We start from the raw sequence: 20,972 nt of genomic DNA, 5'->3' as shown, positions 1-20,972 counted from the left end.
CCTTCTCTTTCATCATCTTTCCCGACCTCTACCTCCCTCTTTCGCCTCCCAACTCATCCATAGTTTTAGGTTTAATATGAAAAAAATAAAAAAAAATAAAAAAATCCTTAATTGACCACATAATATGGTTAATAATGCTATTTAAACACATTTAATTGACCACATTAGTTTACCACATCATTTAGCAGCTTGAGTAGTAGTGCTCTGGACATATCTGCTCCACTGTGAGTCCATGCTTTTCAGATTTATATATTTTTTCTATATGGTTAATAATGCTATTTAAACACATTTAATTGACCACATTAGTTTACATATCTGCTCCGCTGTGAGTCCATACTTCACCGCCGTCCCTAAACTATACCCACCACCAATATTTGAAAGTTTAGAATTTTGAAATGACAAAAAGAAAACATCATAATGACATGACATTATTTGGTGCACAATAGCTCAAAGTAAGGAACCTCAACGAATCGAGCCAACAATTGTGGACTAACATAAGCCTTAGCACATAATCGAGCCAACAATTCATAAACTTTTTTGTCGAACAAGAATGGAACCTCAACGAATGCTTTACCCTCTGCATACTCCCCGTTATCTGTGTCACTTATTCCCAAAAAAAATTCAAATGAGTATTTTAAGAGGCAATGGTCATGCCAAATTATAGCCTCCTTGTTTTTAGGGCAGCACTCCCGAAGCTTTTGGCTTGCTAGATGGATACAATATGTACAAAGTGAGAGGGAGATTCTACTCCAACATTGTGCTAACCCATAAACACCAAATTCTACTCCAACATTGTCTAACCCATAAACACCAAATTGATCTGTCCATGACATTGATACTTTGATATCTACTAGACGAAATTGAGTAAGAAAATCTTATCAGGACCGATTCAAGTTCACCTCAAAAGGAGCCTTGATTGGAAATTCTAATGAAACAATGCACTTATGCCCCATAATGATAGTTCCAAAAGCAGTATGCAAAAATAATGAGAAAGGGAAGAAAATCATAAAAGTAAACGATTTTGAATAAAACGTATTCAATTGAGTTGGAATTGGGTTCAATTTAATTCTTCAATGAAAAACGCTTTTACATATATGATATAAGTGTTATAAAAATTATAGTTTTCTTTTTTTGTAAAGCCAAATACAAAAACTTTATACTATAAATAACATATAAATAAATTGGAAAGTTTTTAAGGTACAATAAAACTGAAGAAAAACAAATTGATAAGTAAGTAAAAGCAAAATAAATTATAAGTAAAAAGGTGAGCTTAGTACGGCGAAGCATGTCAAAGACATTGCCCTAAAACTTTTGTAGCCTCCCTATGTGCAGGTATTCACGGTCTACAAGACTTCAATATACGACCCTAGTACACAAGCTCAAGATCCACTATGGGCACTTTCATAGATGGATATGTTTCCAAGTCACATAACCATTGCCCAAAATACTAATAGAAAGTAGAGAACATATATAAAAGTAGAAAAAGAGAGAATCAGATCGTGGTGGTGATTGTGGTATATGATATTTTGATGGTATATCAAATGTGAAGTAGGAGTAGCCTTTTATAGGCATTCAAGAACATGTAACATTCACCTCATTAAACCAAAAAATTAAGGCATTCAATATAGAAATAATACCTAAAAATTAAATATGTATAACCCCTACAATAAATAAAATAAAACAGCCAAAATAAATAAATAAATAAACCATAATGGTTAAATTTTTAAAATTCCAACAAAAGTCTATTAGGCTAGGAGTAGTATTGTAGCACAGTTTGGGCATCATCAATTGGAGGGGGGTTGGGGGAGGTGTATTTTCAAGAGTGTGAAGCCACTTTTACATCCCATTTACGCCTTCAGGGGATGTAAATGTGATTTTTGTTCCAATGGGAAAGATATAAATCCAAAGATGTATTTTTGATTTCTTGTCTTAATTCGTTTTTGTGTTAATTGTGTGTGTGTGTTAGTTTTATTTTACTTTTCCAAACAAATAGACCTAAAAATGTTTAATCTAAACCGTTGGATCATAAAGTACATTTAATCTGAACCGTTGGTATCTTGTCACGTTTTTGCACACAATTCAATATCCATTATTGTTTCTATAGACATACAATTCAAAATCCGACATGATAGAATTTTATATCATATTTTATATCATCTTTAACATTTGGATGAGTTTCTCTTATCTTCATCTCAATCCCTTGATTCTCATTTTAGATATCGTTGATTTTCTATAAATATCAAAGCTATCTCTAGCGTTATTTCATCAAAATCATCCATCTCATCTGAATATCTTTCTTTTCCCCAAAATGCATTAGCTTGTTAAGAATTTCCAATAATTGGACCTTCACTAATAGCTAAGTAGGCATTACATAGAGCTATATCTTCTTCAATAGAGAAGTTTGGCAATTTGGCTCTTTTCGAACCTTCTCCGGTCCACTAATTTTGATGTTCACAAAAGAGAGCAAACAAAACTAAGAAATTGGAAATAAGCAATCTTTGAGGGAGTATTGAGAGTGATGAAGAATGGTGATTTTTATGAACAAAGGTTGTAGAGATATATAGAGAATCAGATTTTTTTGTATCAATTTTCGGACAAAATTTCTTTAAAAAATCACAGCCATCCAATTTGTAGCCGTTGGTGGCCTTTAAAAAATCACAGCCATCCAAATGGTGGCCTTTCATTTCAAAAGCCATCCAATTTGTAGCCGTTTGCTTTTGAGTTTTGACACCATGCTTTGATTTTTTTGTTTTTTATATTTGGCAACTCCAACGGCTACAAGCACAACACTCCCACGTGTAAAGGGGCCCACCAACAAGAAAAGCCGGGAGAGTGCGCCTGTATTCGCGCGTCTCAAGCAAGTGGTTTTGGAATCCACCTGCTCTTCTCTCTCCTCACTCCTACTTTCTGTTTTGTGGGACCCATTTTCAAGATGTAAAAACAGATGTAAAGCTCCATCTTTTTTTTACATCTCAGCCACGTCCTCTATTTTCAGAGTACTTCTAGCAGTTTGTTCTTTGCCACGACAAGGGAAGAGCTAGGACAATCACTATTTACATAAATAGTACTTGCTTATAAAAAGCGAATGTGTTTCTACCAGTTGCCATAGTAAATGACAAATACTAATAATTTTTTTAATTTTTTTCATATATTTTTTTTACCTAAACAATTAATTTGGATAATATTGAGTTCGTACATGTCAATCTTTATTATAAAATTCATATCTTATAATCAGGAAAAAATTTCGGATAAGATTTCGGAAAAATAAAACTTGAAAGTGAAAAAAATATTAAATAGAAAGTGAATAATAGTTGAATGAGACGAAAATGTATGAGGATTTGGTGTTAAAAGTGAAGAGTATTGGTTGGTATTTATAAAAAAAAAAATTTCATTAATTTTTGTGTATTTAAAAAAAAAAATTCAAAATTTTTCATTATTTTATTGCACAAAAAATTGCTGCTGTTGGATTGGAGAAAAAATCCGATTGGAGAGCCTAGACGACGCCACGTGGCTGCTAGCTATGGGCGGCACTGTAGCGCGCTGACGTCATCCAAAACTTGGGCTCCAAGTTGGGCCAGCCCCGTCTGTTGGGGTCCACTTGTTACCCGAGTCAGCCTCTGTTGCTAGAATCGCTTTTTTGGCCCAAAGCCCCACAGCCCGCGCTCCAGCCTTGCTGTTGAAATTGCTCTTACACCCATATACACACTCCCATTGGAGGTGTTTCCAGCCAAAGGGGATGTAAATAAATATGATATACACCTACTTATACAAACCCTCATTGATGATGCTCTTAGAATCTCTTTCTAATTCTATTTGCAATCTATTATTTTTTCCATTTCACTCTAACTCTATATAATTATTACATCCAAGATATACTAATGTTTGATTTGGCTATTTTGTGCTAATGAGTCATGTTCGCTTTATATATACTAAGAGTCATGGTTTGGCTACTTTGGTCATTTCCGTAAAGAGTCATGTTTGTCTTAAGCTTTGATCAACATGTATTTACGGTCCAATAAAAATGTGGATCCAAAAGATTTTCAAATTAGTTGAGGTATTGATCTTCTTGTGTTATTCGCTTGATTGGAGGCATACACATATAGATTAGCTTTTGGTACATACTAATATGAACTTTCAATCCATTAACAATGTAGTAATATTCTACATTATACAAGGTGGCGGGCACATTATCTCGCCCAATTGACCTAAATTACGATGTTCGCCATCCATACTACCATTGCGTATATAAAAAAATGCATATCAAATTTTTATTTGGTTGGGAAAATTCAAGAATATAATACAAAGAACACTAGAACTGTCAATGGGTTTTGAGGTTTCTTGTGAACTACAAATGGAGTTCATTGGGCCCATTAACTCTTTCGATTTAATAAGGAGTCAGATTAAAAACATTCACCTCCAATGAGGCTCTCCTCTTGGGCCCATTTCTTTGTGCCATTTTGCTCCCTAATTTCCATATATGATATATCACATACTTCACCGTTCCTACCCTAACAGGTGCCTATATATACCACCCAACTCTCAAATGCTTCTCATCCCATTCTCTCTACGCCTCCCAAACCCTAATCCTTTATCGCCGAAGTTTTCTTAGATCCCAAATCTAGGGTTTTTCAATCAAATCCAAGTGCGTTTGCTGCTCATTTGTGTTTTCTGTTAAATCAGAAGTGTGCGGGGATGAGGCTATTTGTGGACTAGAGTTTATGATCTGGGTTCTTCTCCCAAAAGTTTGATTACAAACCCTTGGCTGTCTGAGCACTCTTAATCTGTTTTCTCTTATCTTCCAGTATGTAGTTTTGAAAAGTGTTTTTTTCCAAAGTCACCCATATCATCTTTTTGACTTTCTGGCAAAACCCATAAAAATTTTCTCAAATTTATTGGCTTTTTTATGCTGTAAAATTGTTCTTGTTTGTTAGGGTTGATATGGCAGTATGGAGCTTATGATGATAATTTTTAAATATCTTAGCGGATTTCAGTGAGGCCTTAGGGTGAATGATCTGATTGTTACACACACTGAGGCTCAAATTTTAATTATTTTTCCTTGAAATTTTCACAGTAGTTTTGGTTTGGTTTAAAGCGTGAAAATCTTGATTTGTTGGGTTGTGGTTTGCGATGATGAGATGAAACACTGGACGTGTTTGGGGCAGTGGACGAGCCCTCTTTTGGGGTGTCTCGCCGTGAGCTCATTCTTACAAAACGACTTCTCCTTCCACTGAGCTCCATTCCCACATATTCAAATTATAAATTTAATTTAGTAAAAATGAAAACCAACTTGTAAAATGCGTCCATTACCAATTCTAGAGGATTATTGGTTCCTCCTGATGTAATGGCTCGGACGCTACATTGACCTATGTGGCCATCCTGATCAATGGATACTCGATGCCATTGGATCCTGGAAACACCCCATACATTTACTTTAAATAAACATAAAACTTTAATTTAGGTTAATTCATAATATTATGTAAATCATGGTTCTGGTTTTCTATTTGTTTAAATTGGAATTTTGTAAACACAAGTGGAAACATTGACCAAGTCCCACATTGCCCTTAGTCTTACATTGACTTGACTGAACAAATGCCTGCTGAACCTAGTTAGGTCATACCCAATGGCTGAGGCTATAAGTATTTTTTTTTATGATGTAATTTATTTTACGCATTAATTTTTGTTGTTAACTTATTTTGTTTTAATGTATGTTTATGTTATATTAATGTTTTTTTTACAAGCATTTCTACCCAAAAATATTTAAGTTTGGAAAATATTAAAAAGACAAAATTTGAAAGTAAACACAATAAAATATAAAGTCCTAATGATTCAAATTTGTACTTAAAAAAAAGAGGCATATTTAAATCTAGAAACATAGAACAATTGAAGTATGTCCATGAAAGAAAAAAAATGAAAGCAAAGAGGGGAAAAAAAAGAAGAAGAATGAAACGGTAAACATAAGGGGAAAAAAAGGACCGTTGCAACAAAAAAAAGTAATTTTTAATATTTTTCAATATGTAGGGCCCGCTGGTTTTTCATTCTTTTGTAGATTCAGTTTTTCAAAATGTGGGCCCCGCCGGGGATCTAAGGCTTTGTACAAGTCTACAAATTTAGGATTATCTCTCGTCAGTTTCATGTTATGGAGCCCAAAAATTTTCTCATTAGGGATGCCTTTCGGCTCTTGGGCTCTATATTTATGAGCCCCAAGGAGGTAGAGCCCAATTTAAGGCTCGGGCGGAAAGGTATAATGAGGCTTAAAATGAGAAGGTTATTTGAGGAGGTCAAATCTCACCATAAACAAATGTAAAGAAATTATGAGACTTAAATATTTTAAATGTTTTGTGATCGGATCGGTCTCTCACTTTAACTCCTCATTGTAGAAGCTCCCCCATTGGGGCCAGTAACGTGGTTGGAGGTTTCTTGTTAACTGACAAAGGGGTTTGAGGTTTCTTGTTAACTACAAATGGGATTCATTTGGTCCATTAACTCTTCGATTTAATAAGGAGTCAGATCCAAAACATTCACCTCCAATGAGGCTCTTCTCTTGGGCCCATTTCTTTGTGGTCCCTATCCCAACAAAAAACCCAAAATGCCGAAACCCATTTTGCTCTATAATTTCCATATATAACAAACTTTCCCGTTTCCACCCTAACGGGCGCCTATATGCAACCCAACTATCACATGCTTCTCATCCCATTTTCTCTACGCCTCCCAAACCCTAATCCTTTCTCGCACAAGTTTTCTAAGATCCCAAATCTAGGGTTTTTCAATCAAATTCAATTGTTTTTGCAGCTCATTTGTGTTTTCTGTTAAATCAGAAGTGTGCGGTGATGAGGCTATTTGTGGACTAGAGTTTATGATCTGGGTTCTTCTCCCAAAAGTTTGATTACAAACCCTTGGCTGTCTGAGCACTCTTCATCTGTTCTCTAATCTTCCGATCTGTGGTTTTGAAAAGTGCTTTTTTCCTAAGTAACCCATCTTACCTTTTTGACTTTCTGGCAGAACCCATAAATTTTTTCTCAAATTTATTGGCTTTTTTATGCTGTAAAATTGATTTTGTTTGTTAGGGTTTGTATGGCTCCACATCGAGCTTATGATGATAATTTTTAATTATCTTAGCGGATTTCAGTGAGCCCTTAGGGCGAATGATCTGATTGTTACATACACTGAGGCTCAGATTTTAATTATTTTTCCTAAATTTTTTGACAGTAGTTTTGGTTTGGTTTAAAGTTTGCAAATTTTGATTTGTTGGGTTGTGGTTTGCGATGATGAGGTGAAACACTGGACGTGTTTTGGGCAGTGGACATGACCTCTATTGGGGGTCTTGCCGTGAGCTCATTCCTACAAAACGACTTCTCCTTCCACTGAGCTCCACTCCCACATAATCAAGTTTTAAATTTTTCTAGTAAAATTGAAAACCAAATTATAAAAATGCGTCCATTACCAATTCTAGAGGATTTATTGGTTCCTCCTGATGTAATGGCTCGGACGCTACATTGACCTATGTGGCCATCCTGATCAATGGATACTCAATGCCATTGGATCCCGGAAACACCCCATACATTTACTTTAAATAAACATGAACTTTAATTCAGATCATTCACCCTCATAATAATAATTAGTCTCCAATCTAACCTGCTTGAATACCATTATGTAAATCATGGTTCTGGTTTGTTATTTGTTTAAATTGGAATTTTGAAAAAGATAAGGGTTTAGGGTTTATCCAAAGATAAACTGCCATATATCTACGTTCTTGAAACATTGGTCAAGTCCCACTTGAATTGTTAAATCGGCTTTTCACATAAGAATTTAGGTGGTCGAATTGGTAGGGAGTAAATCCAAATCAACTTGTCTGGGTTAGTTTTTGAAGATGGATTTGGATTTGACTCAAATTTGTAGGTGTGTTGAATCAAATTCATTTGCTCTAAAAAGGCCCAATTCATATACTCCGATCTAGGTGAAGTGATATATAAATTTGACATATTAGTTGGAGCCAAAGTGTAGATTAAATTTGACTTTCAAAATTGGTAAATAGCAAATTGAAAGTTTAAATCAACATCAGATTTCTCGTCCCTCGAACTGATGTGCTTAATATCAGATTAGATTATTGCAAAACATACTGATACAATAAAAAAAAGAAGCTCAAGGTGAATTTCTTCGCTGTATACTTGTTAATCCAAATGTCAAGAAATAATAAGCAGTGTATATGAAAGATAACCTTTCCTGGTATCTATAACGTGACAGTTTTTGATTTTGGAATCTGTATATGAATGAAAGATATGAAAGACACGTTTTGTGGAATCTGTATGGGCAAAGCTAAGGTGTATTATTCAATGTACAATTGGGAAGGACCTGAGGTTTAAGCTATTGTTGGAAATTTGGAAGGATCTCGTTTTACAAGAGAAGGGATCTTCATGGAAAAACTAGAAGAGGAATTCAGAGTGGGAAATATTTTTAAGAAGGAATCTCTTCTGGTTTGAAAATCGTATTGTGACTATTCTTTTCGACTATGAACGATGGAATCGTCTGTTGCGGTGTATAAAAAACAATCGATTTGAAAATTATGTAAGAAATGAAATGTCACAATGTTTTTCAATAACCTTCCAACAACATTAGAAGGATTTTAATAATAAAGATGGAAGGGTGCCGCAGAGACCATTGAAAATTTTGGTCTAAAATTTTAAGAGCTGGTCACAGCCTTACCTGATCTTTTACTTACAAAATCACTAAACATTCATGAGATTATAAAAGGGCATAAACGACTTAAAAAGTAGAGGTAAATCAACACAAACCGAGTATACAAAAGAAAAAGAAAAAAGACAAGGCAATGTTATTCTGATTAATACATGTATTCTCAAATTCTGGGATGGCAACTCAATGCATATTTTCTTATTTGTTTGGCAGTAAAATGGATTCTCATATTCCGAAAGAGGGAGGGCAAAAGCTCCAACATTTAGTACGTTTTCCCTGGGTAATCCGGATGTGCTCAGTTATTGCTGAACAATAAAGAGTCACATATTGTACATTGGGTGGCCTCCAATGTCTCATTTAGATCCCCAACATTCATTCATTTCTGAGCTTTACTTCTTGGATGCAAGATAGATGCCTGATATTATGGCCACCCCTGCAACTGCTACACCTAAAGATTTAAGGACTTTTGTGGTGGAAAATGCCGACTGCTGTGAAGGAATTTCCATAAGATCCTTGACCTGCCATACATGGTCAAACACAGAGCATGAAAATCTAGAGATAAGTAATAGGAAACATACACTTGCCATCCAGCTTTGATGAAACACAACAAGAAACAATCAATGAGAAATTAGAAAGCAAATCGAAGGAGCCATGATAGGTGAAGGTGCTGAATTGTGTGAGCAACCACTTCCAATGCGCACTTGGTGGTGCACATGGACTTGTTCTACAGGAAGAATTAAGGAAAGAGGAACGATGAACCAACCACAACAGGCTGCTTCCAGTGCTTCTTGATTCCTTGGAGGTGCCCCTTTCCCACCACTGCAACTACTGAACTATGCTCGGTGGCAATTCTAAGGAGTGTAGATGACATGTACCTATTAGAATCAGATCAACAAAGCGATAAGAATTTATGCAAAAGAACTAAAAGTCCAAAATTGCAGTTGAATAACAGGTTTCCCAAAGATGCTCTGTACAGATGTATGCGATTCTTAGTAAGGCTTCTATACAACTGTTTTTACTAAATAGGTGCCCTGATTAATCAACTCTAACATTGCAGTTGGATTGGTGAATTCGGATAAATTCCACAAAGCAAAATGAAACCTTTGTTTATTTACCTCTCCGACCTCCACAAGCATACATGGAGCTTGTACTTGGATAATTTCAAATACTTAACATAAGAGGCTTATTTATTACCTAAATCTCTGTGACCAAGTTGTTACATGTCTTCCATGCAGGGGGAACTGACAAACAGACTAACTGTTTCTTTGACTTTTTGGTACAAATTCTAGCACAAAGAAATTGAAGATACAAGGACAGAAAAGAAGAGAATATTTTGATACGATGATAGGTAATAGATGTGGCATCATCTTTTGATCTTAGTATTAGTTTGATAGAATGAATAACTCGGATGAATACTTACTGGTCTCGCTCATGTACGAGTGTTTCCATTAGAGTTGGGTACTCCTTGCTCATCTCTTGAATCACAAGAGTCAGCATGTCAACATCATCCATTTCCTTTAGCTGAAGATAAGCAAGACCAAATCAGTAATAACAAGCAACTAAACATTGGAAGCATAAAAAAATGGTTTCTTTTCACCGAATCAAGAGCATACTTCCTTAGATGCTTACCATTTTATTCAGCTCATCAGGACTTGGTAGAAAGACCGCTTGAAAAAGGAATGAATATAGTAGTTTTATTTTATGCCAAAGTGGCATTTTTGCCCACGTCCTTCGCAATGTAATCTGTTTCAGCCGATCGCAAGTCATATTAAAGTAGTTCTTGAGTAGGAAAATAATACAAGGTCTGAAGCAAAGTAGATAAGATTATGGGAAGACAACCTACAGAACGCTAAGTTAGCATAGCAGGGTCGGTGTAAAAGCGAAGCAAAGAAACAAAGAAGAGAGACAGAATAAAGATGTATTGATATTAGAATTTTGAATTGCCACAACCTTTGGAAAGAATTGACATGAAAGCGAATTTTGGACATAAACATTCAGCAAGTCTGGTTAATTCATCCTCTAGAAATAATCTTGACAACAAAACAAATAAAGCTACAGCATTTCATAGGGAGACATCTCATCATAACCAGCCTTCGAGATGCAAAATGCATACAGTTAAATTTCATTACACATGAAAATTACTTGTGTAGGTAATACACATTTCTTCAGCCAACGGGTGGCAGTGGAAGCATAGCGCAGGCTGCAATTGATAGATATCAGGGCACCAAAAGGATAAGGTATGATGTATTATACCTGCACTGGGCGATCGCCAAGTATCACCCTACCACCATACTTCATTGCTTCTTCATATGCTACACGAAACTCAGCACCAGGAAAAACCTCAAGCTTACTTGAAACCTAACAGAAAATTCATACAAAAATTACACCGCCTGAATATACGGACAACATATGGAAATAACGCTTAGTATAGTTGGATCAAAGATGAAAACTTTTCTTTCACCAAAAAAAAAAAATAAAGATGAAAACTTTTCTGAAATCATAGATAAATTTTCATACCTTGGCAAGGAACCAGCTGTAAACAATTCCAAAGGCATTATGTTTTTTCTTCCACATTTCTATCATTTCGCCCATTGTCGGTACCTGATGAACTAAATGTATTGGTAATCATTTTTACTTAAAGGAAAAGCAGAGCAACCACAGATTCAGACCTTCAAATTCTGAGGAGTAAGTGCAGCCACCCGACTGGAGCACAACTCCAAGAAGACAACCTACATTCATCAAACAAATTCCATAAACTTTATAATTTAACACAATTTCTGGACATAATTGCCAGGATTAATTCAACAGAACCTTAGTAAGCAAGTTTCGAAATGGATAAGCACCTCTGGTTTCAAATAGCTAATCACTGCTTCAACTTCCCTGCATGACTCCTACAACCACACACAAACCCAAGACCACAGCTTTTCATTTCCAAACGAAACGTATACTGCAAGATTCGAATTTTCTAACCAACCAAACACGAAATTGTCTTACCACCGAAACGTGAGCCGTTCCAACCAAGTGCACGTCGCAAACGCCACCCTCAGCCGTAGACTCGCACGTGAGCACCACCACGCTCCTCGACAGCTCCTCCGGAAGGACCTTCCTCTGGTCTGAACTCTCGGCCGCAGCGCTCGTCGAAACGACGTCATCGTCGTACTCGTCCCTCGGCGCATCGACACCGACGATGCTATCCGACAGGTCTTCAATCGTAGGGTTCTCGACGTGGACGAAATTATCGGCGGCCGGCGGGTCGGGCACGGAGGATTGCGGGTCCATAGCGGGCCGTTTCGGGTGGGGCTGAAGTGGACCGTTGGCGGTGGCAGAGGCCGTAAATCTGGCTTTCCTTAGGGTCGAGAATTGAGCGAGGGTGTTCGTAGAACGACGCAGGAAGAGGAAGAAGCGGGGTGACTCGGGCGAGTAGAGTCGCGTGACCAGGCGAGTCGACCGATTCATAAAACTTTGTGCCAACGGGGTCTCATCAAACTGGGGACTGACCGTACCTCACTGGTTAATAGTACTGCTATATATAGTCTGATTGCGACACGTGTACGGTGAGAAATGAAACGGGTATCTTTATATATAAAGGGCTTCACTTTGCTCTGCAACTTAGCTCTTAAGCTTAATCTGTGATTCTCTCTCCGACTTCGGATAGTTTATTTTGGTCGCGATGGTAGAGAGGAAGCTTTTCAAGACGAAGCTGTGCGTTTTGTATCAGAGAGGGCGATGTGCGCGCGAAAGTTGCTCCTTTGCTCACGGACAAGCGGAGCTCCGTCGTTTCTCGGGCTCCTTTGACGGTATATTTGCTACTCTTGCCTCTTTTCCTCTTTTGTTTCAGTCTTCAATGATTTAGTCACAAGCTTTGCTTATCTTTTGCCAGTTGGGTTTTTTTCCATTTTTAATTTTTTTGGTTTTTTTTTTCTGGTTTGCTCAACAATTACAAACCCTTTCTTTGATTGTAATTAACTGTCAAGTTTTGTAATTTAGAGCAAGTTTTTACTGCCTTCAAGTCATGTTGGCATGTTTTTCGTGAGTGGAAAAGGTCTACCATTTAACTTCTTTTTCACGATTTTGATTGTTACTTGAAACAATTGCTTCATTTCAAATTACTTTATTTACTTTGAATTCTGCTTACATGAATGAATTCAAGTGATTCAATGCTCTTTTCTGTGTGTTCAAGTTGTCTTGCAATTTATGATCATCTAATGTAATCCTTCCCTTGTTTGAAACTATGATGTGTCTGCAATTTGGATATTATTTTCGTCTGATGGAGCAAATGGGACCACATATGTTTAAGGACTCGGGAGTTAAGTATTATTCCAGAAAAATTGCAGATTTAATCATTCAGCGGTTAGTGCTGCCATCAAAATCTCCTCTTGAGAGATGCTGCATTGTCAGCTGTGTTGGTGTCTCCAAAATTCCAAGTTCATATTGATTAACAAGGTCACTGTATTGATTCTTCAGGATGGATTGTTCTAGTTGGTTTATGTTTTAACTTATAGCCAAATTCCGATTGTGGTATTCCTGTGGGGAACCTCGTCATTATAATTCATCTTCGATATGTTATGATGGATTAGGTAGTTCTGGAATATATCTTCTTCTATAGCGTTGAGACCCAAGATGGTTTTGGTGAATATCCATACTTTCTATTTGCCACTTGAATTCTGCAGTTTGTGAATTTCACGGAGATCATGGCATTTTTATTTGTCTTCTTGAATTATATTGTCAAGAGACTTCATGGATGGAGAAGAATCTTTTATGGGAGTTGTTGCAGAAGAAACTAAATTATTACGGGTGCTTCAGATAATTTATATCTTTTATCCTTACATGGAACCTTGGCGAATCTCTTGACCTTTCTGATTGCATCTCATCCTTATTGCTCAACAAGATGATGGGAATGCCAATTCTCCTCTATCCAATGCTTCTCTGATATATGAAGGTTATCTGTAAGCTCACACATGGGTTTACATTATCTATTTCTTATATGAGAGCAGTAGTTTCTATGGCCCCTTTGAAACTGGCAAGGATTCAACATAACTGTTCATTATTATGTTACTCATGTTATTCCATGTAATGGTAAGCTTAGCTTCATTATCATATAATGGGCGGTCTCCTTGTTTCTTCTGATAGACTAATTAATAGTTTTTAGATCTGTTTGACAGAAAATCTACTATTTGTAGGTGGCCGGGACTCTGGAGGTGATGATTTGAGGGATAAGCTTGAGAGAAGGTATTCTCCACGGAGAAGGTATTCACCAGAGAGAGATGGAAGAGGCCGACATGTACTTCGTGGTCAGGAAGCATTCTTATATAATTATTCTGTTGTACTGTTCTCCGCATTTTCCTTTCTTTAGTTATAGAACTTATTTTGGTTTATAGTCCCGTTTTTTTAACAGTTGGTAAAGTTTGACTGTTGTGGTTGACCACCATTCAAAGGCGAACAGAACTTTTGACTTTCATTTAGCAATATTTTTACTTCTGTTTCTAAATTCTGGCTGATCTTTTCCTCTCTTTTTTTTTTACAACTTTCTTGGTGGAAATTAAACAGCAGAATATAGTCCATCCAGGTCCCTTGAGAAAGAAAAGTAAGTTAATGGATCCCCTGGCAACTTTCTCCTCTATTATTGTCTCACCCTCTACCTCTTTGATTACTGCAGGGAATTTGTTTCCATATATATTTGCTTTGTGGGTGCCGCATATTGAGCATTTATCCTTCTAATCTCTTATAAACAGTACCAAAGATTTTCTTTCACTTTAATTTTTTCTGACACTTAAGCACTTGTTTTTAGTTTTGAATATTCCTTCGGTAACAGCAAACGAAGGAAGAAACAACACTTGGATGGCCAAAGTGATATTTCTGGAAGTTTGAGAATTTCAAATGAGACTGAACATGAAGCTAAAGAAGCAAATACCAGAGGTGTTCTTGAGGAGCAGGTCTGAAATTCTGGTCAAAGGTTATCATCATGAGTTCATTTAAAATGCTTTCCTAATCTTGGTTGAAATTCTATTTTGATATTCTTCCTTGGAACTCGGTGCAGTTAAAGCAATTGCAGTCAGAGATCAACATGCTTGATCACCGCAGATCTCAATTAGGGGTCAGTTCCAATTATTCAAACTTATGTTTATTATTGGTTTTCATTTATATAAATGTCTACATCCCAAAATTACAAGGTCTTTTGTGCAACTTATTTTGTACATTGTTAGTGAAAATACTTGACCAAAAAAAAAGTTAGTGAAAATGATACATCATACTGTAGTCAGAAAAAGGTATTTAATCTCTCTTGCTGTTATCTATTGCAAGTTATTTTAGTTATATCTTCTTCATACACACGACTTTACTTTCATTAATATAGTGGGAGTAGAATGTTGTATTAAAGCATTCCAGATCAGTTATAGAGTACTCTTTTTTGGAATACTCTGTCTATCTCAGTCTTTTCTTTCACTCTGTCTCTCATTTGTATTGTACTATCTGCTTACTTTGGGATGATTTGGTTATCTGTTTTATTTCCTATTTTCAGTTCTTCCTTGATCCACTCACCAAACCAATTTTCTGCTGTGATTACTTTAATGATTATTGGTTATATTTTTTGCGCGCAATGCATTTGTTATTTCAGGTCTACCTGGAAGAGAAGTCTCAAGAAGTGGATAGTCTTACTTCTAAAATTAAGGAGCTTGAGGCTCAATTATACAAAGAGAAAGAGGACTGTAAGAGGTACTAAAGATCCTATAAGGAATTTGTATCGTCTGCTACAGAGTAGTATGTTTACTGAAATCTTACTAACTGATGAGCGGTTCTTTCTTCCTCTTCTTTGGGATTTCAAAATATTCAGGATCTCCTCCAAAGTGAAGAAGTTTGTAAAAGCACATTCTCGTAATTCAAGGATACAAGATCAACTAAAGAGGCACGTTTTTTAATATAGTTTTAAATTCCTCTGGTTGCTTTTGCATTCAATCATTATTGGAGATTGTGGAGCTCTTGCAATTTGATTAATTGTATGAAAAATCTGTAGATCACAGGTCCGACTTAATAAGTTGGGAGATCAGCTTGCCTTAGATATTTATGGAATTGATGTCAATGAAGAGGATTCGAGCATTAATATTGTTAGTGATGGTGATGGTGAGACTACTGGTTTTCCAGTAACCCCACATAATGAGCGGCTGAATGATGCTTCTCCAAGCAAGATAAGGCTGGAAGCTATTAGGGATTATGCCAAGGAATCAAAACAAAGTGGTAGGTATTGACATTCCATGTATAGGATTTTGTAGACTTTATGAAATATGTAGGGATTGAGTTTTCTCTCTCTCTCTCTCTCTAGATTTGAACTTCCTTTTTGTTTATTGAGAGCTGATTTAGTATCATAAAAACCCTTTACAGTCTCATTTTTTGTGGATAGTTTTGTTAATTTTCTCTCTTGAATATATTTAGACTTCTTTAGCTTATTTTTTAAACAAATGTGGATTTTACTAATTTATTGATATTATAGCTTATCATGGATGCATTACTAATTTATTCATATTTTACTAAACAAATATGAATATATTTAGACTTCTTTAGCTCTTTGATGGTTTGACTGTGTTGTTGAAGTTGTTTGCATAATGGATACCATAGTTATGGTTTTTATTGTTGGCGCTTACACTCTTGTGATATATGCCAGCTCATTCAACAAGAGGACATCTGACCACATCAAGCAGACCAAAGAAGCTCTCTCGGTGGAACATACACCCTGCTCAATCAAATTTTGACAAAAAAAATGAGGCAGTGAGCAATGCAATTGGCAGTCCAAAGCAATTAGCAAACGAAGGCAAGCATGATAAGAGAAAGACTGCTTCCTCTAGCATCCTCTCTGCAGATATGGTGCATCTTTTTAACTTTCTAGAGGAATTTTGTTTAATTAGTATGTAGTTGTAGATGACATAATCTTTGCCGAAGCCAGCTGTACATACAATTTGAAATTCACAATTGAGTCTAACTCCACTGACATTGGTGCATGCTCTCAAAAAAGTTGGACGTCATTAGATCTTAGATCTTACATTAACTTGTTAATCTTGCCTGTTGTATGTTAAAAATGTTTTTTCTCGAATGGCATCCAAACTTGGTCTTCTTTTTCAGCACAAGGCGTTCTATTCTTGCACAAAAGCTGTATGCATGTATGCAATAAATAAACGCACTGCTCATGTTTATCCTTGCATTGAAATCTTTTGGACAACAAATGTGCAGTTGAAGATTTCGGAGTCAGCCCCTGTTGTACCCTCAACCAGCATGGCGGCTCACCCAGTTGACACAGAAGTTGAAATTGAACCAGAGGATAAAATTGAGATGGTTGGGAAAGCTTCTGGTAAAATTGAGGAAGGAGCTGCATATGAGAACGTGAGCTTTTCATTACCACTTCCTCCACCACCTCCAATCCCTAAAAATAACTACTCACAGGTAATTATTGTTTCTGGTTGCTTATTGAAGTTCTTACTTATGCACTTCTCTTTGAATAAGAACATACTGCACTGTATGAGAATATGCAGTCAGTGCTGTGCAGCTTGTATTTCTCTCTTTTGTCAATTTATTTTGGTTTCTGATAGAGTCCCATTTTGCATGCAGTATGAGGGGGATGATGAGATTATAGATGTGCAGGGAGCTGACTAGGAGATGGTGCAAGCTGATGTCGTTTAACCGTTTAGTCATGTTTAACAGTGAGAAGATAATTTTTGATTAAGTATTTGGCAGGGTCAGATGATTAATCTTTCTGTTTGCAAATAGTTGGAGTGATTAGTGAATGAGCATGCAGAATGTACACAAAAGTTGGTCGACTTACAGTTTTCCTTTGTTTTCGTTAATTGATACTCAAGTATTTCTTAACCTTCATTTATTTGTATGGTGTGGGTTCATCTACTTGGCCGTTCCATAAATAGAACTTGTTTTTGTTATCACCCACTTTGCCCAAATAAGGGCAGCACTGATCAAGCTTTTTGCTTGCATCAGCAGCACGTCTTACAGTTTGTGCTCGAGTCTTTTGGCTTTGGCCTTTAACAGTTGAGCAAAGGTCAAATTCAGCGAGAGAAACTAGTGTATCAAATGATTGAACTTTTTCAACGACCCGACCCAACCTAGGAAATATTTCACTCTATGTTGTTGATATTTTTTCATTTGTTTTGGTCTTTTATGACCAAATAACTTGTGAACTAAATTTAAACTAGTTATAAATTACAAGCATGGCCAATGAGGTCTAGTCCAATGAAAAAGGCCGTGACTTGTACAAACCAAACATAAAAAATAAGAATATAAATTATTACTTTTAATTACCATAACAATATTTCCAAATAAACATAATGAGAGTTATTTACTGTCATCCCTATGAATGAGCTTAGAAAATGGCACTCTAAAACACAAATTGATTCTATAAAACTAACTTTACCAGTAAAAGCGGTAAAATTCAAATCTTGTATAACAACTTCTATAGATAGCACATCCACCTATCTTTTCATAAGTATGATCTATAAGCTCTTTTTCGGCAACATCAAGATACTTCATACAATCTATGCTAGAAAGATCCAAAGTACATTCCGTTGCACCATAAAGGGAAGTAACGTTTGATATTCCTATATACCCATGAGCATACGGCGGTTTACGAACAACTCTAGAACATAATCGAGTTAACAACTTATGAACCCCATTTCGAATCAACAGCGGATTACCATTGGATTCTGGAGCCACCAAGTAAATCGTGTTGTTTGTGTCAATTATTCCGAAGAATTTTGCATTTGAGTACTTTAAGGGACAACTTGTGTTCCAAATTATAGGTCCTCGACTGAGCGGATCGTTGGCGAAGCTTTTGACCTGCTGTACGGATACAGTTTATGCATTTTGCACAGTTCGGAATAAAATTCCAACATTGGCTAGTCCGTATACTGAAATATGTTGTCTTGCTATAGATTTAAAGAAAGGAAAATTTTGGCTCTTTAAGCAACTATCATCAAATACAGATATGGCTCTTCTCGTGCTGACACGTGTAAATTTCTTTCATCTTTTTCCAAACAACCAAGATTAAAATTAAAATGATATGTTACAGAAAATAATTAAAGAAATATGAAAGATGGATTTTAACTGAGGGTAAAGATATGAAAATTATTTGTTAGGTAAAAAAATGGAATACAGTGTGAACTGGGTGATTCTCTGTTCCCCTTAATTCCCTGGTGGATTAAAAACTTGATGGAAGTCCATAGTTAATCACAGAATTATTATTGTTTTTTTCCTTTTATTGTTTTATTACAAGGGGATGAAGAAAAGTACAAAACAATCTTCGTTTTGAATCCTCGAAATCATGGTTAGTAAAACACGAAACAAGTGTAATACATATAAAATACGTACTTAAACTTCTAAAAACATATGGTGAATAATATAGCCATTATATAAAACAATTAAGATTTATGTTCTTTATAGTTTTATTGGATAGTACGTGCAAAATATTCGGACAAATGTGTATTATTTGTAAATATGTTTATAATAGTGAATAATATGGTATTATTGAAAGAAAAAAAAAGAAGATTTTTTTTATTTAAACCCTGCACTTCTCTTTATTTACCTCATATTCTAAGTTCACTCTAACTTTTAATTCAAATTTTCATAATTTCTAAGTAAACCCCACCCTCTTCCCAAACTACCCCTAAATACATACCCATGAGAAAAAACAATAAATAAAAAACTCATTAACCTCACACCCCACTTTCTCCTTCTGTGTGGTGTTATGTCGAGCAGAAGTAGTCGGAGCCCTTCTTCGGGTGTTTGGTGCGGCAGGAGTTTTAGGCACCTCAGTCTTTTCTTGGTCCATCTCTTCTAAAACGGCTCTCCTCATTTTTTTCTTGGGGTTCCATCAATTTCCACAGCCACACAAGGCTCAGGCCGCCAAAGTTTTATCTCAGTTGTCCAGAACCAAATGAAAACAAATTGCATAATTAACACTATGAATTTAATCACCTAAGTTAGTAATTACTAGAATCCTTAAGAACATAAATAAAATAAAAACTAATGCAACAAGAAAAAATAAAAAAAATACTTAATGTACCATTTGCACAAATGCAATTAACAATCACCAAGAACCCAGAATGATAAGAACCCCAAAGAAAAGGAAAATGTAACCAAAATTTGAAGAAATACTGAACCAACTATTGAGGATCCTTTCAAATAAATACCAAAAAGAATAATAAATAACCCAGATAACATCAACGTCAGGGAAACAATTATAAATTCAGAAAAGACAAATAAAAAGATTACTCAGTGTCAAGAAGATAATGGCGATAGAATTACAAGTGGTTATCTTTATGTCTTCATGAATGACAAATGAAGAGCAGTCATTCAAGAGCTCGATGATTGCCTGGACTTTGCAAGCAGTGGTTTTTGTTTTTTTGTTGTTGATAGTAGTGAATTATGTTCTTAATTTGAGCAATTAGCAACCAAAGAAAAGTATGAGGTTTAAACACATTAATAAATGGATGACCTTTTTTGTCTTTTAACTCAATAATAAAACTTAAAGAGCTTAATGATTTAAGTATTGGGGTGAACAAAGAAAACTATGAAGTTTAAATAGAAAAACTAAAAAATAAAGTATTATTGATTCACGTCTATTATTGCACAAATCAAACATGAGTTTCTGATTATGATAACCAACATTTCCAACTATTGTAGTGACAATCATTTGCTCACATTCTTTGGAATGAACTTAGAAATGACACATCGTCGAAGAATCCATTTTGTGATACAAAGGCTACCTAGTAAAAGCGGTAAAATTCATATCGGATATAACAACTTCTATCAACATCAAGACACTTCGTGCAATTTATACTAGAAAAGTCTCTAGTACATTCTACCGTAACATAAAGTGAATTATTGTTTGATATTTTCAGTCTCCCATTCGCAGACAACAGTCAATGAACATCTTTAGAACGTAACCTGGTTAACAACTTATGAAGTTTATATTTAATCAACAAGGGATTATCATATAATTTTTTATTTGTCAAATAAATCACATTATCCGTGTCACTTACATCAAATAAGTTTTCATAGGAGTATTTCAAGAGACAACTTACATTCCAAATTATAGCTCCTTGACTGAGAGGACATCGTTTCTGAAGCTTTTGGGATGCTATACAAACACAGCTTCTGCATAGTGCGTAGTTTCTTGCATACGAAATAGAATTCCACCATTGGGCTAGCCCAGATAAAGTAGTCTTCTCTCCTTTGACTCCACTTCGATATCCACCAAGACTTTCTTTGGAAGATACTTGTGTTGGTAACAT

At 35.7% G+C, this 20,972-nt stretch overlaps 2 protein-coding genes and 8 non-coding genes across 13 annotated transcripts; 9 read left to right on the top strand and 1 right to left on the bottom strand.

The window, feature by feature from the left end:
- Nucleotides 1-4,680: 4,680 nt before the first annotated feature.
- LOC148918210 (small nucleolar RNA Z157/R69/R10) lies at nucleotides 4,681-4,778 on the top strand. The gene has a single exon (XR_016126514.1). It is a non-coding gene; the product is annotated as a small nucleolar RNA Z157/R69/R10 (small nucleolar RNA).
- Nucleotides 4,779-4,949: 171 nt separating this feature from the next.
- On the top strand, nucleotides 4,950-5,037 carry LOC148918209 (small nucleolar RNA R11/Z151). Its single transcript, XR_016126524.1, has one exon. It is a non-coding gene; the product is annotated as a small nucleolar RNA R11/Z151 (small nucleolar RNA).
- An 84-nt stretch (nucleotides 5,038-5,121) lies between these two features.
- Nucleotides 5,122-5,236, top strand: LOC148918208 (small nucleolar RNA Z152/R70/R12). Its single transcript, XR_016126521.1, has one exon. It is a non-coding gene; the product is annotated as a small nucleolar RNA Z152/R70/R12 (small nucleolar RNA).
- Nucleotides 5,237-5,305: 69 nt separating this feature from the next.
- Nucleotides 5,306-5,428, top strand: LOC148918207 (small nucleolar RNA snoR80). The gene has a single exon (XR_016126506.1). It is a non-coding gene; the product is annotated as a small nucleolar RNA snoR80 (small nucleolar RNA).
- Nucleotides 5,429-6,815: 1,387 nt separating this feature from the next.
- LOC148918206 (small nucleolar RNA Z157/R69/R10) lies at nucleotides 6,816-6,913 on the top strand. Its single transcript, XR_016126513.1, has one exon. It is a non-coding gene; the product is annotated as a small nucleolar RNA Z157/R69/R10 (small nucleolar RNA).
- A 171-nt stretch (nucleotides 6,914-7,084) lies between these two features.
- LOC148918205 (small nucleolar RNA R11/Z151) lies at nucleotides 7,085-7,172 on the top strand. The gene has a single exon (XR_016126525.1). It is a non-coding gene; the product is annotated as a small nucleolar RNA R11/Z151 (small nucleolar RNA).
- Nucleotides 7,173-7,256: 84 nt separating this feature from the next.
- Nucleotides 7,257-7,370, top strand: LOC148918204 (small nucleolar RNA Z152/R70/R12). Its single transcript, XR_016126522.1, has one exon. It is a non-coding gene; the product is annotated as a small nucleolar RNA Z152/R70/R12 (small nucleolar RNA).
- A 69-nt stretch (nucleotides 7,371-7,439) lies between these two features.
- On the top strand, nucleotides 7,440-7,563 carry LOC148918203 (small nucleolar RNA snoR80). Its single transcript, XR_016126507.1, has one exon. It is a non-coding gene; the product is annotated as a small nucleolar RNA snoR80 (small nucleolar RNA).
- A 1,176-nt stretch (nucleotides 7,564-8,739) lies between these two features.
- LOC103329406 (TraB family protein) lies at nucleotides 8,740-12,224 on the bottom strand. Its single transcript, XM_008231873.2, has 9 exons — nucleotides 11,683-12,224; nucleotides 11,532-11,579; nucleotides 11,358-11,417; nucleotides 11,206-11,289; nucleotides 10,942-11,046; nucleotides 10,318-10,431; nucleotides 10,109-10,209; nucleotides 9,452-9,563; nucleotides 8,740-9,206 (listed from the first exon to the last, which is right to left on the bottom strand). The coding sequence occupies exons 1-9, from the start codon at nucleotides 12,142-12,144 to the stop codon at nucleotides 9,078-9,080; spliced, it is 1,215 nt and encodes a 404-aa protein (XP_008230095.2). The 5' UTR covers nucleotides 12,145-12,224; the 3' UTR covers nucleotides 8,740-9,077.
- A 127-nt stretch (nucleotides 12,225-12,351) lies between these two features.
- Nucleotides 12,352-17,544, top strand: LOC103329407 (Zinc finger C-x8-C-x5-C-x3-H type family protein). Of its 4 annotated transcripts, none has more exons than XM_089049792.1 (11): nucleotides 12,352-12,485; nucleotides 13,869-13,979; nucleotides 14,239-14,272; nucleotides 14,501-14,621; nucleotides 14,726-14,782; nucleotides 15,302-15,399; nucleotides 15,518-15,589; nucleotides 15,698-15,918; nucleotides 16,343-16,542; nucleotides 16,906-17,115; nucleotides 17,281-17,544. In XM_089049792.1, exons 1-11 carry the CDS (start codon nucleotides 12,359-12,361, stop codon nucleotides 17,323-17,325), a joined length of 1,296 nt encoding a protein of 431 aa, XP_088905918.1. In that variant the 5' UTR covers nucleotides 12,352-12,358; the 3' UTR covers nucleotides 17,326-17,544. The 4 variants fall into 4 exon arrangements, with proteins under 4 accessions (XP_088905918.1, XP_008230097.2, XP_088905917.1 ...); XM_008231875.3 differs by having other exon boundaries at nucleotides 14,477-14,621; XM_089049791.1 differs by having other exon boundaries at nucleotides 14,236-14,272.
- The last annotated feature ends 3,428 nt before the right edge of the window (nucleotides 17,545-20,972 follow it).

The sequence above is a fragment of the Prunus mume genome, linkage group LG4, assembly GCF_029339155.1.
Source record: "Prunus mume cultivar Tortuosa linkage group LG4, ASM2933915v1, whole genome shotgun sequence".
In the NCBI taxonomy this organism is placed as follows: domain Eukaryota; kingdom Viridiplantae; phylum Streptophyta; class Magnoliopsida; order Rosales; family Rosaceae; genus Prunus; species Prunus mume.
The sequence above is the reverse complement of the archived record's forward strand: the minus strand, read 5'-3'. Positions and strand labels throughout refer to the sequence as shown.